This window comes from Chaetura pelagica, unplaced genomic scaffold, assembly GCF_000747805.2.
Source record: "Chaetura pelagica isolate M959 unplaced genomic scaffold, ChaPel_1.0 scaffold107, whole genome shotgun sequence".
Taxonomy (NCBI): Eukaryota; Metazoa; Chordata; class Aves; order Apodiformes; family Apodidae; genus Chaetura; species Chaetura pelagica.
In genome coordinates, this window is record NW_009953979.1 from 1,756,162 (window position 1) to 1,773,356 (window position 17,195).

Here is a 17,195-nt window from a genome sequence, read left to right on the forward strand (position 1 = left end):
ATTCCTGCTTGATGTGGCTTTGTCCTTCTTTTCCTGGATGCCTGGTGCCCTGAGCAAACAGGGTGGGAAGGGCGCTGAAAGCAGAGCCTCCTTGCAGCCGCCTTGCCGAGCAGTTTCAACACAGGGCAGCTTTCTAATGAACAGGTGCCAACTGAAAAGCGACAGTGGTGGTAAAGTAATGGTAGGCTGAGAGCCAAGAGTATGGGAGTGTTTAGTCATCTGCTCGGCTGTTGTTTTACTCTGTTGAATATTGTATCTTGTAGTGCCTACTTTTAAATAAAATTGGGCAGAAGCAAAAGAGACACTGAGACAAGCCACTCTAACTTCCAGCTCAGGTTTTACAGCTACAGCTCTTTGTTTCCTCTCCACCCCCTCCAAAAAGAGTAGAAAAACAAACCAAAAAAGCCTTTCTTAATGTGTGTTATTCAAACTCAGTTTTTATAGCACTTTTGCCACACAAAGTCTCAATAGACATTTTAATTTACTGTAGAGATTTCAAATTTTGTGGTGGCAAAAGTTGACTGGTGCACTTATAAACGCTCTCGTTACAGACTGTCTTTTCCCATGGCTGCATTGTGTGTGAAGTGTAACCCCTGTTGACACAGGCTTTATTTTCATGCACAAGTGCTTTAGAACAATTGCACACGCGGACCAGAGAGAAGAAAAGATCAGGCTTGCAAACATCTTGCTGAAAACAGTGGCAGGAAGTAATTGTTGAGATGTAGAGTCTGCAATTTTGGGGTGCTGATGAAGTCGGGATTGAATTTCCCCGTTTTTATTGGCTGCAGTATATGGCATTTTCCAGTTCTGGCCATTTTCTCCACTAATCAGAGGTGTTGCCCCAATCTTTTTAAATACAAAACGTCTCAGCTGTTTTACCATCTGTGTTACAGTGGGTCTTCAGAAATGTGTGGGGAAGAGCACTAAGCTGGATACAGAAAAGAGGCTTTGTTAAGAAATGTCTTGGCACAGTTTGTGTGTAGCACAGGCATAAAAAGAATATATTTAGAGATGTCTATAAATCTAGATTTCTCCTCCTCCCTCTTTTTCATTAGTTATTGTTTAGAATTCCTCTTAGAAGAGGTAATGGATTTGCTTAAATCTGCCCTAAGGAATTGCTTCTTGTTGAATGTAATTATTCTGTCCTAAAAAAAAAAAAAAAGAAGAGGTTGAGATAAAAACATATTTTCTATATTGCTGTTTGCTCAAAAAAGACTGAGCAAAGCTGAATTATGAGTTAGGCTTCTTTCAAAAACAGAAGTAATGTCAGCTCAGAACAACATTAATCACAGAATTACACTGTTTCCTAGCAGCGATTCAGTTAATTTCTCCTGTTATAGACACTTAGAAAAAGAAATATTCAAGGAAAATAATAAAATTCTCAGAATTCTCCTTTTCAGCATTAGTAAGATCAGCCCTGTCTCCTTCTTGCACATACAGGACTTGGATAAATCCTACGTAGGATGCAATGTATTCTTATCTCACCTTGGCATGTATGCAATTTCCAGTCAATTAACATATTGAGTGAAAGCAATCATTTCATTCCCGTGACTCATTTCAGGCTGTTTTTTTAATTGGATTGACTGAGCTAGAGACAAAGGAAAATGCTGATTGCTCAACCATTATCTTCAGACAGGGTGATTTGTACTTGTACCCAAGTATGACTCCTCAAGGTCATCTTTTTTCTTCTTTTATTTTTTTTCTTTTTCTTTCTTTAATTTATTTTTATTCAGTATTTTGATGAGGGTGACTTGCCAAAGGAGGTCAGATCTTGCTATTTTTGAGTTCTCAGCTTCATTCCATTCTCTTTTTAATAAGCATGCTTTATATCTAGAGCAGCCTTTAGTTCTGATTATTAAGGAAGCACTCTTTCTCCACTGACACTTTTAATTGCTATTAAAATGGCAACAAAAACTAAGTTAGGAGGTCTGATTTCTCTGGGTTTGAAGCACCAGCCACTCTTAACTGCCAGAATTGAATGTTGCAATACATGTGTTACGAAATCAGTCACCTCAAAAAAAACCCGAAACACCTAACTTTTAATGTTATTAAAGTGCATTGTCTATAACTTGCATTTGAAAATTCTGACTAGCAATGCATTCATTAATTCTGATGACTCTTTCAATGGGTTTCAGAGTTCAGATATTGGACAGTCGTATCAAAACAGCTGTAGACCAGCTTGCAAAGAGAAGATCTTTAATGAGGAGTTAACTGTAGATCTCTGCCAAGATCTCAGCAAATGCTGAGCCTCAATGTTTATACATCCAAATATTGTGCATCCAAGTGGATTTCAGTAAGATGGCTCTTGTTGTTCTTTGTAGCATTCCTTGACTATTGAATGACTTATCATGTCAGCACAGAAACACAATAAATTTTAGGGATGCTGCACTTTTGTGCATTTATTCCTAGTAATTCCAGAGTATCATCATTATTTCCAACAAGTTTCTAAAACTCCAGTCCTGGAAGGGTACTTATGTTTGAATAGAATTGGTCTCAGGACTGAACAGGTCTGACAGATCTTCTTTCTTAGATTTCAACTGCCAACAATGAATTTTCTTCTGAAAGCTTGGGCTTTTCAGGAAAATGTGATTGTAGTCACCGTATCTGTAATGCCACAAGGCATAATGTGGGCAGCCAGCTCCTGCAGGGAGTGTTTTGAGAGGTTTGCTTAGTGCTGTGACATAAAGCAGTTGAGAATATGGTCTGTAAATACACAAATATAGAAAGATGTTTACTCTCTCCCTTAAAACAATTTGTTTCTAGACCTGATATCAGCGTGATTAAAGGCTGTGCTTAAAAATAATACAGCTATTGTAATTATGGAATATAATGAGATATATGAACTAAGTTCTCCTATAAGATTGGTCCATATCTCTCGGGCATGTTCTGTGTGTCTCTTGATCTTGGTAAACATCCACTTACATTAGACATGGTTGGCTATATGGCATGAAAAGGTAACAAATACTTGCACACTTTTAGTTTGATTTTTCAAAGTGCAGTGCTCCCCTGCAACATCCTCCCATTAGTTCTTAATTCTTAAGAGAGAATTTTTCTGTTTCCTAGATTAGTAAATGCAGAAAAAGAGTAAAGTATCTCTTCCCAACATGTGGGATGGTTTGCTTTCCACATCAGCTGAGCCCACTCAAGCGTCAAAGTTAAACTGAGGAATATAAAAATACATTTTAAAAATGTAAATAAGAATATATTTGTACAAAAAAGACTATGTTTGAGTTATCTAAATAGCTGTGTTATTCACACATTTTCCATTGACAATTTTTGTTATTAGTTATATGGATATATATTTACTTGTGTTTTGTTTATGTTTTTTCTTACTGATAGACTTTCTGAAGTCATTATATACAATATTTAATGCTATTTTATGTTAAAATAATTGTTATGCTCAGAACAACAAAGGCCAGTGCCTATTTCTCATTTTCAGCTGGATAGAGTCAAAGCATGAACCCAAAACTGAGAAGCAGTGTCATGAACTGATGAGTATCACAACTGATAAGCAATATCAAAACTGATGAGCTGTGTCTTCTTCCAGGATGTAGAACATTCACAGATCAGGGTTAGGGTACTCTGACCAGGCTATGTTACTCCTCATGTTTGAAGTTTGGGACTTCTTTCTAAAAATACATTAGGTATGGGTTTAACAGCTCAACTATAATATATGAAAATATTTTCATCTCTAGTGCTGAAGCAGTGCTTTCAGAGAGAACTAAGGGGAGTTACAAGAAAACTGAGGCATTAATAATTCTTATTATTATATTTGAGTGTATTATACTCTCTTGTTTATTTGGGAGTAGCTGAAAGTGGAAGTGACCTGTGGAGATCCTCTAGTTAAAGGATTTCAAAGCAGGGTCACCTAGAGCTGGTGGGTCATGGCGTGTCTAGCCAAGTTTTGAGTATCTCTGTGGGCAGAGACTCCACAACCTCTCTTGGCAACCTGTTCCACTGTTCAACCACCCTCTGAGTTTTACAGTGTTCATTGTTACATTTTAAAATTTTCTAAATTGACATAATAACCCTGACACCAAATTATTTTTCAAAAATTCACTGACATTTAAGAATCAAATAATGTAAATTATCATTATTATTACCTTCACACTGTAACTTGAAAAAGAAGGCTTGTAGACTGATGAACATAGTGATTCTGTCTGTGGAGAATGAGAAATATTTTATAAATGCTATGTTTGCTAAAACAGCTCTTTGTTTCTTTTCCCCTAGGTTCTGTACTTTTTCTTTAAGCTATGGTTTGGCTCTTATTTGCATCTTTACAAAATGTCACAAATCTGTTTCTTACTATGTCACCTCCATTGATTTCACGGTGTGCTGATTACTCATTCAGAACCATTATTGAAACAAATATAATCTCAGGTGCAGCTAGGTTTCTTCCTGTATGGCATTATGGGACTGACTGCATTGTGTTGGATCAAAATAGACTGTAAGAAGGAAACAAAAAAAGAAAAGTTATGAAAGGGTGCCAGGAATGAGGTTCTGTTCAAGCTTGTCTTTAGAGGAGGAGTGTGTAAGAGCATACATAGTCTTGCCAAAGGAAAGTAAGAAGGGATGCAGTTGCAGTGTTAGAAATCCATAAAGGACATTAAAAACAGCTGCTGAAGTCAAATGGCTGTGCTGGCAGAATGATAACATGGTCATGAATAAACCTCAGTTGGAAATTAAAAAATTACAGGATGCAGTAAGGGGGGAAAATTATTATTTCAGGATAAAGATGAGTAACTGAACAGACTTGTGTGCCATTGCTGGCTGCAGCAGTGGAAGGCTTGACTTGACCAAGGATGTTGCTTTTGTTCTGTGTGCTTAATGCCAAATATCTTCATTCAAGTAGGGGTTTATTAATGAGGATATATTCTGAGCCTGGGTTGTAGTAAGCTTGCTAAATTTTGTCTTGCAAAATTTTAATACATTCAAGAAAGAACATCTACTGCCAATATGTATATTAAGGCTGCAATGGTTTTAGTCCGTATATGTTTTTAGTAGGAGGGTTGACATAAATCAGATAATCTGATTCATTAGCAGCTTTTATTTTTTTGTGACTTATTGTTTCATTCCCAATGAAGTGCTAATATCTGAAGAAAAAAATGCTATTTTTTTCTGAATGGCAGCAGGGAGCTTCCAACCTCTCTGGCCACAGGACAGATCTGCCAAATGCAATCTACTGCAGTGACCCCTCAGTATCCCTAATTTGACAGATCTGCCAGTAATTCAGGTAGGCATCTCCTTCTTGTCTTGATCTCTGTGATAGGTATATCAAGCAGTGTGTTGTGGGTGCAACTCAAGAAGCATTTGCTGATAAAACTTTCTTTCAGCTTTAAGTTTATTGAAGCATTTTAGCTCATGGCAACAGCAATCCCTGTTTGCACAAAGACGTTAGCCTTCAGTAACACCCTCTGGTTCCACAGCAGAGATAAGGAGAGCTGTGTGCCATTTTTCTTGATGAGCATTGGGATATAAGGAAGAGAAATGGTAGTAGATGAGTTTTGGTTCATCCTTTGTGTTCAACACCTTTCGGTGAGTCGTACCTTCAACTGAAGTTGTAGTTTGTAATTTTAATCTGTGTGTTAGTCACAAGTCTAAGGGAAAAAAGAGTTTATATATCCTTGGACATGTTCTGTCAGACAGTTACAGCTCATCTTAAGTGAGGATTTGGGAGATGGCCTGAAGTGGTACAAAGTAAGGAATATATTTTTTGGAATTGTGAAGTGATTCTTTTATTCCAATGGCAAGAGGAGGGTTAAGCTGTGCTGGAGAAGGTACTATGTGGCAAGTGGGGAGTTAGTTGCTTTTTGTCTCTGCAGAAGACAACTGACTTCAGCTTGGACATGGCTGCAGGGAAAGGACAGAGATATCCAGCTCTCTAATGGGTAGTACGCTCAACTAGACTTGCTTTTCCCATGCCTAATGCCCAGTGTTAGAGTAGGAGACTCGTGATACCAGTTCCTCATGAAGGTAAAACACGAGGGTGGTGCTTGGGCAATCTCTCTAATTAAAAACCACAGTTAGGGCTTTAAAAATTAGTTGTGGTGATTGAGTGCTGTCTTCCATTTCAAGATAAAGCCACAAATTATCAGACATCCTGATAGCTTCATTAAGATTCAGCTTTCCCTTGATAAACAGGGCGTTCTCCCAGAAGTAGTCTCCTGAAGCTGCAGAATCAGCCTGTCCCAAGAATTTTGCGAGATGGCTGTAAGATGATCACTGAGGCTGGAGTCTTCTGCATTCCCATCCATGAATGCAAGAGCAGTTAGCTCAAACTTCTTGATGGTTGCTCGTTGCTGACACTGTGACTAACTGCAGGGCCTGAAGGGCAAAAGCATTGGAGGCAAGTCATTAGACTCTAGTCATGAGTCAGGACCTTTTTAGTTGTCCTCTGGGATCTCTTTTCAAGAAGGAGATAGATGAGGAAACCCTGCAGCATAACCTTGTCAGAGGCCACTCTCTGCTATATTATTTCTTACTCAGGCTCTTTTTCCAGTAGATGATTAGACTTCTGTGTGTCCCCCTGGCACAACACAGACAAGGGATGACTGGTGAAAAACAGTTCAGGTAATGGTTTCAAGCTGCAAAAGGGAAGATTGAGATGAGATTTTTAGGAAGAAATTCTTTGCTTTGAGGGTGGTGAGACACTGGCCCAGGTTACCCAGAGCAGCTGTGGCTGCCCCATCCCTGGCAGTGTTGAAGGCCAGGTTGGATGGGGCTTGGAGCAACCTGGTCTAGTGGGAGGTGTCCCTGCCCATGGCAGGGGGTTGGGACTAGATGATCTTTGAGGTGCCTTCCCACCTAAACCAGTCTGGGATTCTAGGATTCTTCTGTGGATGAAATTATTTCTTTCCCAAATATTTATTTATCATATATCTTCATTGTAAGATGCCAGAGAAACTCCAGATAAATTATTCTAAAATATAATTAATTGTATTTTATATGTTCTGTCGAGGCAGGTTTTTTAAGGGTGTATTTTACAGGCACTTACACAGATTAAATTATTGAAAAAAATGTATTGCAAATGCATTTGGCATTGAGATGAATTGGTAGTGCCTGGGCTAACACTTAACTTCTTAAGAACAAGCTTTCTCCAGAATAGCCTGTATCCCATTAAGATGGTAATTTTATAAGCTTTAATTACACTGTCTTATTTATATATTTTTAGCTCGCATTAAGTTTTGAAGCTGTGTGTTACTGGCCCAAGTCTTGTACAGGCTGATGATCACTTTGCTTTAATTTCCACTCTGGGTATACAGCAACTCTGTAGTTATTAAGTAAGCCTGGAGAATAGTTAGTAATGCTTTTCTTATAACTGTTCTAACAATTTAATTGTTTTAATGTGAGCCAATGGGCAAAATTAGTGTAGCTGTGGCTGCCCCATCCCTGGCAGTGTTGAAGGCCAGGTTGGATGGGGCTTGGAGCAACCTGGTCTAGTGGGAGGTGTCCCTGCCCATGGCAGGGGGTTGGGACTAGATGATCTTTGAGGTGCCTTCCCACCTAAACCAGTCTGGGATTCTAGGATTCTTCTGTGGATGAAATTATTTCTTTCCCAAATATTTATTTATCATATATCTTCATTGTAAGATGCCAGAGAAACTCCAGATAAATTATTCTAAAATATAATTAATTGTATTTTATATGTTCTGTCGAGGCAGGTTTTTTAAGGGTGTATTTTACAGGCACTTACACAGATTAAATTATTGAAAAAAATGTATTGCAAATGCATTTGGCATTGAGATGAATTGGTAGTGCCTGGGCTAACACTTAACTTCTTAAGAACAAGCTTTCTCCAGAATAGCCTGTATCCCATTAAGATGGTAATTTTATAAGCTTTAATTACACTGTCTTATTTATATATTTTTAGCTCGCATTAAGTTTTGAAGCTGTGTGTTACTGGCCCAAGTCTTGTACAGGCTGATGATCACTTTGCTTTAATTTCCACTCTGGGTATACAGCAACTCTGTAGTTATTAAGTAAGCCTGGAGAATAGTTAGTAATGCTTTTCTTATAACTGTTCTAACAATTTAATTGTTTTAATGTGAGCCAATGGGCAAAATTAGTGTGTGGTGCTTCATGCTCCTGCAGCTGAGGAGAGAGCAACCAAGTGCAAGAACCAGAGAACATCGTTGTCCTCACGTGGCAGCACCAACCTGCATCTTCAGAAATCCTGTGGTCTCAATTATCATATTTATTCTGCATGGAATAGTCTAGATATCTCATAAGCTGTGTGGCTTCTAGTATTTAGAACCAGAAAAGTTTTGTTTTGTTTCTTTTGGATGCAGGGAGTTTTCCTAATCCTGTTTCACACTGACTTCAGCTATTCTGAAGTTCATGAAGTAGGTGTTGGCTTTGTTATTACCTTGTAAATGAGAGCTAAATTGGGTTAGTTGTTACCTTTTTTTCAGGTGCTTTTAATTTCTCAATTCTGTGCAACCTAGTAGCCAAAATGGTGGCATGGATTCGCTTGTTGGAGAAGCCAGGAAAGTTGCAAGATACTAATAATATGGAAAAATAATTATATTTTATTTTACAGTGACAAATGCTACTACATTTTATTGAGAAGTGAGTGGTGTGAGTATAATATTCTAAGTCTCAAAACAATGACAGTGATGGAAATGGTTATGAAAGTGAGACTCTGGGATCAGATTCCCTTTGGTGTTTTCCCCACTTCTCCCATTTTCAACAAAAGGATGCGTTAATTTGAATTTCATTAGTTTTTATCCTTAGGGAAATATCAAATGATCAGTGTTATTGTGGAGCTGTTCCCCAAAGGAGGGGGACAGGTGTTCTGCTTGTGCTTTCACTTCACATATGCAGCAAGATCATTAATTTGTGATTTCATACATTTGAGTGGGAAGAGGCCACTTGTCTCTATCACTAAAAAGCAACCATGATTGATCGTTCAGGGGCAGAAGGGGAAAATATTCAGAAATTAGTTATGTAAGCATCCAAAATTAACAGTGTGCCTACAAAGGAGCATTGTTTTTTCCCTGGAGGAACACTGAAATTGATGGGTTTAACCTCCTCTCTGAACACCTGCCATTGTTGTGTTTCAGTAGGGAAACAACACATTCAAACAAATGTCTTTTCGTATTCACTGAGGAAAGTACATTTCTGTTTGATGTTCTGTACCAACCCAGCTGCTATGCCAAGCCAGCAGATGGGAGGGAAGACATGGGTTCCAGAAATCTCTCTATCACATATGCAATCTTTGTATCTGACAGAACTTGTCTGTTGGTCTTTGCTGGGTGAAACATCAGTGCCCATGCTGCTTGTGAGACGTGTCTGAACACAATAGAGGGAAGTGTAGAGCGCACAACTCAAACCCCTGCATCTACATCCTTGCCTGTTTTGTTCTTGTTAGCTATGTCCTTCTGAAGTCCTGGAGCTGCACAGCAAGACAGACTCAGTTCAGGGACTCAGATCTGTGCAATCTAATGTTCACCCAGGTGTCTGCACAAAGCCTGTCAAGACTTTCCAATCACATCTTCCTATCTGGCTGCCTTTGCTGCAGCTCCAACTTGATGTGCCATGATCAGGCTGTTGCTCAAGAACAATGCTAACTGATTGGCGCTGGCTTTGCTAAATTGTCAAGTTCTCATGTTGCTGGAGTGCACGAGCCCCTCTTGCATCCCTGGGAAAGTGATCTGGTATGAGGGGAAATGGAGAATCACAACCAGTATTATCTTTCCTCTAGGAGAGGTTCTCACCTTGAAGGACATTGGACTGGCTGCCTTCTGGTCTCTGTTTCCTTGACACTGTCTGCCCTCATGGAAAGGCAGCTCCTGCTGTTGAGAGCAGACCAGTGTGCTTGTAATAAAGGCTTTTCTCTAGAAAGAAAAGTACTATCACAGTTCTTTTAAGGCCCAGTGGAGCTCTGCGTTGTCTCTAGATTTGTGTCTGTGGCTTGGCAATACATAAGAAGGCCTTTGATACATGATAACAAGGGGAGCACTGAGGCTGACAGGTGTAAAGAAGGGTCTGGCAGCAGTGCCAAGAGGGAAACTGAAGAAATTACCGAATTAAATTACTTAGTAGATGTTCACAGTTACCATTTCCGCTGATAACAGGAGTGTAGCAGGCCTAAACTGTGGTATTAGTTTAAGAGGTTTTTTCCCCCCTTGGCTGCATCTGCAGTGGAACTCAGTCTCTAATATTACAGAGCTTGCTTTTCTGGTGGGATTCATGCTTCTCTATCTGTGCCAAAAGCGTAATAATATTTGAGAGCTGTTATTGTAGAGCTGTAACAGTGCTTGCCCTCTATTTTTAGGTGCACATTGGACCTTTCACAACTTGGAATGCTCTCAGAACAAAAATGAAGTTTGAAGTTAATGCTCATACCAAATTAATTTCAGGGAAAATTACTGTAGTGTATAACCTGTGGCTAATTTTGAAGTCCTAAATTAGTCAGCTCAGGTGAGCTGGATGGTGCTGTGGTTGTAAAGGGTATTCTGTGATTAAATACCCCTTTAGATCCCTATGAAACTTTAAAAGCTGAATATCTACAACTCCTTCAGCATTTAAACCATTGTGGGGGAGAGCATGAGGATGTCCCACATCTCTAGATGAAAGGTAGAGGGATGTAGTGTGTTACTATATGAAAATTACTGCAGTCCATCAATAATGTGTTGTAATCAAAAATTGTAACAGGGAATGCTTTCCACATATCTTGCTAAAATGCTTGTAGTTCTTTAATTGTAGCCTCAGAAGCTTCAAATATACTTAGAAGTCAAATCACAAACAATAAGAAACTGTGTTTCTTAGGCTCGTCTTTTCCTTGTGCCACTGAGATTGTTCTTTTTGTGATATTTGACTATCTGTTGAGTAAATTACAACATAATAATGATTAGAAGTGCTTCTTGCATTGTAATTCTATAAAAGAAGAGGAAGTTCTGCATAGAGAGTTCACATTAGGGATTTTTACTTCTTGTTTCTACGGTATTTGTTATGTGTAGTTATATGGAGCTCAGCATAAGCCAGCAGCTGTGAAGGGTTTTGTAGAAAAATAAGAGGTTAAAATGCCTTTTTAATTCTTAGTAGCTGCATTTCAGTTTATTTTTCACCGTTCCATTACAGCAATAGGTTAGCTTTCTTAAAAAAAACTTTGATATTTGTAGCACACAGCATCAGTGGTGTAAGTTTTACACATTTTGGTTTTGTTCTCTTAAAAGAACTGCCACGTTTCCATTTAAAACTTCCTGAAGAGAGATTTTTTCTGAAACATACAATTTTAAAATAAAAACTTGCCTTCATGTTCTTGCCATTTATCCATTTCCAAAGTGTATATTCCACCATGCTTAAATTTTGGTACTTTTAAAACTGCAACTGGTTTTCACTTGCAAAGTTGAAATACTTCTATTTTCTATTACAATAAATACTAAATACATACTGTGCCTTTAGATGTTTCCCAGTGTCCTCACTTTTAAGGAGTTATGTAGATTCAATTAATGCTGAAAGGAGTTAGCATTTGGTTTATATATTTGAATATTCTGAATTTTTTAAAAAGCAAATGGAAGGTAAATGAAGTGACCATGGATGGCTTCAGAAATCCGAGTGTCTCATGTGTCAGTGAATCAGTCTGCCCCTTTTTCTTCATTTCTGTTACACCCAAAATTTGGGTGACTGCTTTCTTGCCTGCATTTGCAAAAGGCTCTCTGCAAAGAATCAAACGAAGCTGGAGAAGAAAAAATTACAACTTCTGCAGACATGGAAGGATGATCTTTTGCATCATCTAGGACCATGTTATATATCCCTAGTATTATCCTCTCTCTGGATGGGTATCTGGTCCAGCTTTCCCTGTCATCTTCAAAGGTGGTTGATCACATAGGGTTTTGAAGGGGTTGTAAAGAAGTCTGGAATTTAGTGAAGTGTTGTGTCTCCTCTTCTTGTCATTCATCTTGAGACAAGTTGTAAAAAATTAAGATGCTGATTATTTCAGCATTACAGCAGCAGCTTTTTGCCAAAGAACTTGTCCAGAAAATCATTGAGGTTTCATGTGTTGGAGTCAGATACTTCTGGAAGAGCTGGGGTCCTGCACAAGGAATTTGTTGAGAAAAGGGAGATGAAGTGATTCTGTAGTGCTGGAATTGCTGATGGTGTTGCTTCTATTGATCCACATTTGCCTCAGTGGCCCCATTTACCTGGATTTTCTCAGCAGGAGGCCTAAATAGCAAAAAATGAGCTGGGCTGTGGAAGCTAAGGGTATCTTACATTTTTTTGAACAGCAGAAGTGCTACCGAAACAGTTTCAACCTTATACTCACAGTCAGTGGGGATTTACTATAAATAAGGACCCTTGTTTCTAGAACTATCAATGCTGTGGATGTGTAGCAAAGCAGATCACATGGGCAGATGCTTTTGGAAAATGTTCTGCATTTCAGTAAAGTGGTGTGTGAAGTCTGACTATTCCAGGTCGAATTATAATTCTGTATATCAGGAATATATCTAATCACGCTCAAGTCTGCAATGCTTTGCACTTGTACATTGTATCTTTCATTCTTCCTACACAGGCAGGCAGGGCAGCAGAAGTGAAAATCTGCTGGATTTATGTTCTGAGGGTGAACAGAAGTGAACTTTTGCCTAGTTTTACTGCTGTGAAAACTGTGCAACCTGTTCTTTGTCCTAAGGAAAGGAAACAACAATGTTTAGGGCGAGGAGTCACATGGGTGCCTTTCTGGGAAATGGGCTCAGAGGCTTTGGGTTTAAACACCTGGTATTTTCAGTTTTATAACCTGAAACAGTAATTTCAAGTTCTGTTTTTCCTATATTAATTATTGTATCCACAGATTATTAGACATTTATATGTAGCTTAAAACAGCTGCAGTCACTTTAGAATTAGTGATCTCTGACTCTAATGTGTTACCACTTGAGTTGCTTGATCTGTGCAAAGAAGCTTATTTCGAATAAATGTTTGTAATGATGTTTAATAAGTTGCTTTGCCAAAGAGTAGGATATTCTTCCTTTCACTTGAAGAAATTTGTTGTATATATTTATTTTAATTTTTGCTTGGAATGATTTGTAACACTCAGCATTAATAAGTTGAGCCAGAAGTTTTGGTATCAAATTATTTCATATAATATCTTCATGGAAATAGTGTAATATACTGACTGCAAGAGGGATTTATAATATATTCAGTATAATACTACTCATCACAGCACCTGATTTCTGTTGGCTCTAGCATAAAGCAGTCTGACTCAGTCAGTTAATAGAGATGTCCTGTAGTACAGTGAGCAGCTGAGACCTTTAGCACTAGAACTGTTGTTGTATTCTTAATGCAAGACTCAAAATTAAATTCCCTTCAGGCTGGTAGTTGTGCCAGGGGAGTCTTGGCCCAGCAGACAAGCATTATATGTAAACACAAAAATTTACCTGAATATTACCTTCATTAAGAAACAATGAATTTCACCATTTATTCCACTTAACACCACATTTGCACATTATGAAATGAGATAATAAGGTTATTTTTTGAGAGCTTAATTTTGTTGGATCATTTTTTATTGGGTAATTGTTAAGATTATTTTTTTTTCTTAAATAGAATCTTACAGGTTGACTACAAAACAACCTAGAAAGCCTCCAGACTTGTTTTTCATGGTTAGATGGATGCAAGCGTAGGAAGATCCATATGGTCATTGAAGATCTTCAACATCAGTGTTTTTCTTGGGACACAGACTGATGGAAAGCTTGCTAAGGAGTGATGAGGGAAGGACTGGTGTGGGGAGAGCCTTGATCCCACTTCATACACAGTTGAACTTTAAGAAACATCCTATAAAACTATTCATTTTGTTTCTATATTAAGTTGAAAGATGAGCATGTAGTTATGGAAGACCAATATAGATGGTCCTGAATTCTGGTCATGCTCTAATCTGCCACAGTCATGCTGTGTGATTTTGGGCAAGATGCTTAAATTCTCTTCATTTTCCATCTCTTAACAGTGATATTAAAAAAATGTGTGATAATAGACAGCATTAAGCAGTGATTGCTCTGTTTTCACTGGTCTGTGCAGAAGCTGTGATGTCTGTCAGCACTATAGGGTTGGAACGTCAAGGTGCCTGCACCTGCTTCTGGCAGATCATCTTGGCAGAGTGACTGTATCGAATTCAGGTTTTCAGTTTGGGGAAAAAAATGGTTCTTGATGTTGTTTTAGGAGGTAGTATACGTATTTCTACATTAATATAGGCTCATAGAATCAGTGGGAAGCTCTGACTATCACTGTCAACATCTTTCCTAAACTGGTAACATTCGACCTTAAAAGATGCTGGTCCCCACAATTCTGGTTTGAAAGCTATTCCAAAGTCTTGCTTCTGGAAGGATGGCATTTCTTCGTGGCTCATGCAGCCGTATTTCTTTCCTATTGCTGAGGTGGAATACTCCTAGGTGTTTTTTCCCTTTGTTTCAGCATTTAGGGGTTTCACATTATGTAGCTTTCTTTTTTTTTGCTTTTTTTTTTTCCCCACACTTCTGAGTCTTTATAGGCCAAACAAGCTTCTTAGAAGACAGGCTGTCTGTTCCCTGCCATCCTGCTCTGTACCCCACTACTTTCCAGGAAGATGAATACGAACTGAATTCTCAGAACTTTACAAAATATTTCAATCTCAGTCTTACCTTATAATGTTCCCCTTGAAACAGCTTGTTTGATATTTTCAAACAGGGAAGTAGATGCCCAGTAACAGTTTTTGTCAGCTGTGTCACCATCAGTCTTGAAGCTGTTGCTCCAGGTATACTGGTTAGAAAGAGACTGAATTTCATGAGCATCTCCCCATGATTAAACAGTCCCAAACCTTTCTGCCATACTAATCCTTGAGCCATCTGTGGATCTTTGTGATCCTATTATGTACTTACTTTATTGCTGTAGGAATCAGGAGAATTTAATGCAAGATCAATCACATTTCCACTTGTTTAAAAATCTTTCCCAGCCTTGCCTTTACACATCCTGAAGCCATGCTAGTGGTAACCTTGTATTGTCATTGTGTCACAATATGGGACAGTCACCAGTGTCTGCCTCTCACCTGTCAAGTTCCTTTTCTGGTTCAGGTCAGCTGCTTTTAGTTGTGCTTCTCTCAGGCAGAAGACCCTTCTGCTCTGGATCCAGTCTGGTTAAAGGCGTGTCAGTACTTACCAAGGAGTCCCCAGCTCCAGGATCTCCTGCCTCCCATCTGGTCTGCCTTCTGCTCTTGCCATCACATCTCTTGTCCTTTTATGTCATCTGTTTATCATTCGCATTCTCTCTTGGTCCTTGGCTGCCTTCATTTTCTTTCTATTCTTCCAGGACTACTTCCTGTTCTCCTTTATGCTGTTTCTGTTCATAGTCCTCATGCCCTGTTACATTAAACATTTTCAAGGTGTTCTGCAGACCTGGTCCTTCAAACTCAGCCTTGCTGTGGTCAGTTTTATTGTCTCCCCCACTTGCTGACTCTGTTGAGTCTCTTGACTGTACCCTCATTCTGATTTTCTGACCACCTCACACTCAGCTGTGAGGAAAAGCAGGGAACCTCTTCCTATCATAGAATCATAGAATGGTGTGGGTTGGAGGAACATTAGTCACCTAGTCCCAAACCCCCTGCATGGGCAGGGACACCTCCCACTAGGGCAGGTTGCTCCAAGCCCCATCCAACCTGGCCTTGAACACTTCCAGGGATGGGGCATCCACAACTTCCCTGGCAACCTATACCCCAAGGCACTCAGTGGCCAGTGGTTGTTTGAGATCTAGAGCACCTTCCATGGTCACGGTGCTAGTGGCAGTGTTGAACAAATGCTTACAGAGAACTTAGTGATATCAGAGTAAGTTAGTTCCTCTCCTCTACAGCCTATAGAAGACTGTGGTATCGTTCAGGCTTGCACATGAAGTTCTCTGTCCTTGAAGGTTCAGTGTTTGAGCTGGATTATTGATTCAAGAGAGTGCCTGGATGCATGTTTGTTTTAAAACTACCTCACAGACTTTCCTTGAGATAGCATCAATGTATCTTCTATGCATCTTTTCCAAACAAACCCTTTGCCTACCAGAATGTTTGCAAAAATAGACATGATGAGCAATTTTTCAAATCCAATTGATCCCATTGAATAATGGGAGAGAGGTAGGAGTTCTGCCAAGTGGGTAAGAATCTGGCAGCCTTACCTTGCAGAAGCCCTTGAGTTCCTGAGGGAAGGAAACCATGTGTGTAACAGTCCTCTGAAGGCTAGGGAATAAAGATCATCATTGAGCATCCCATGAAGCATTTCACTGGGATTTTTCCCAACAGTAAAGTGTAGCACCTGGTTTTGTATAGATTAATTCCATCAAAGAAATAAGACTTTATAACTTGTAGACTAGAAAACACTATTCAGGGCACAGACAACAGACCAGGAACACAAATGAAGGCCAAGACCTCACAGCAGCTGTACCTTTTGTTTTGCCCAACAGTGGGCTGTGCAGCACGCTTGGTCACACTCTCTAGAGCCATGAAACAAAGGAACCTTGTTGATGTTTACTTTGGCTCAAGACAAGAGCAGTTATTTTAAATGAGTTAATAAATGGAGTAGTGAATTATGCTGGTTTGTATAAACTTCTCCTTTTTTTCTCTCTCTAGGTTACTCAGATGAGTCGTCCAGATTTGATTCTCTTTCTCATGAAATATCTCATGACTTTGGTTGTTGGGATACCCTCTGTCTTCTGGGTAGGGAGCAAAAAGACCTGTTTTGAGTGGGCTAGCTTCTTCCATGGACGCAGGAAAAAAGAGTGAGTATTGATACTCCATAGCTAAACTGGTTGAGTACCAGCAAATATTCTCCTCTTCCCCTGTAGTCCTGGAAGAGTATTTGGTTAGTTTGTCCTGAAGGCAAAGATGGGAACAGATAAGGGTGACTCTCAGAAATCTCTACCTATTCAAAATTAAGTGAGAACAAGACAAGGAACAGCTCAAAAAAACCCTGAAGAATTGTCACTTGTTTTTCCATAATTATTCATTGATCCCTGAATCAAATCTATGTCACTCTGTCTGTTTTCAAAATACTTTTTAACATGAGTTAGGTTTCAGTTGAATACTGCAAGTTCTCTGCCATTTACTAAGAGGTGGAATTGAAATTTTTATTTCTAAATATGCTTATCTAGTCAACTGAATCAGACCTTTGAATTAAAATCAAACATAAGTTCTTTTCACCATAAATGCAGTTAAAAGCAATTGTCTCTCATTTTAGTCTTCCCTTGTGCATTAGTGC

At 39.0% G+C, this 17,195-nt stretch overlaps 1 protein-coding gene across 1 annotated transcript in view; it reads left to right on the forward strand.

The window, feature by feature from the left end:
* Positions 1 to 17,195, forward strand: part of FZD3 (frizzled class receptor 3) — a 54,145-nt gene that overhangs the window by 34,015 nt on the left and 2,935 nt on the right. Inside the window, exon 4 of the mRNA XM_010002185.1 lies at positions 16,568 to 16,716. Within this exon, the coding sequence (XP_010000487.1) occupies positions 16,568 to 16,716 (149 nt within the window). The remainder of the gene's footprint in view (positions 1 to 16,567; positions 16,717 to 17,195) is intronic.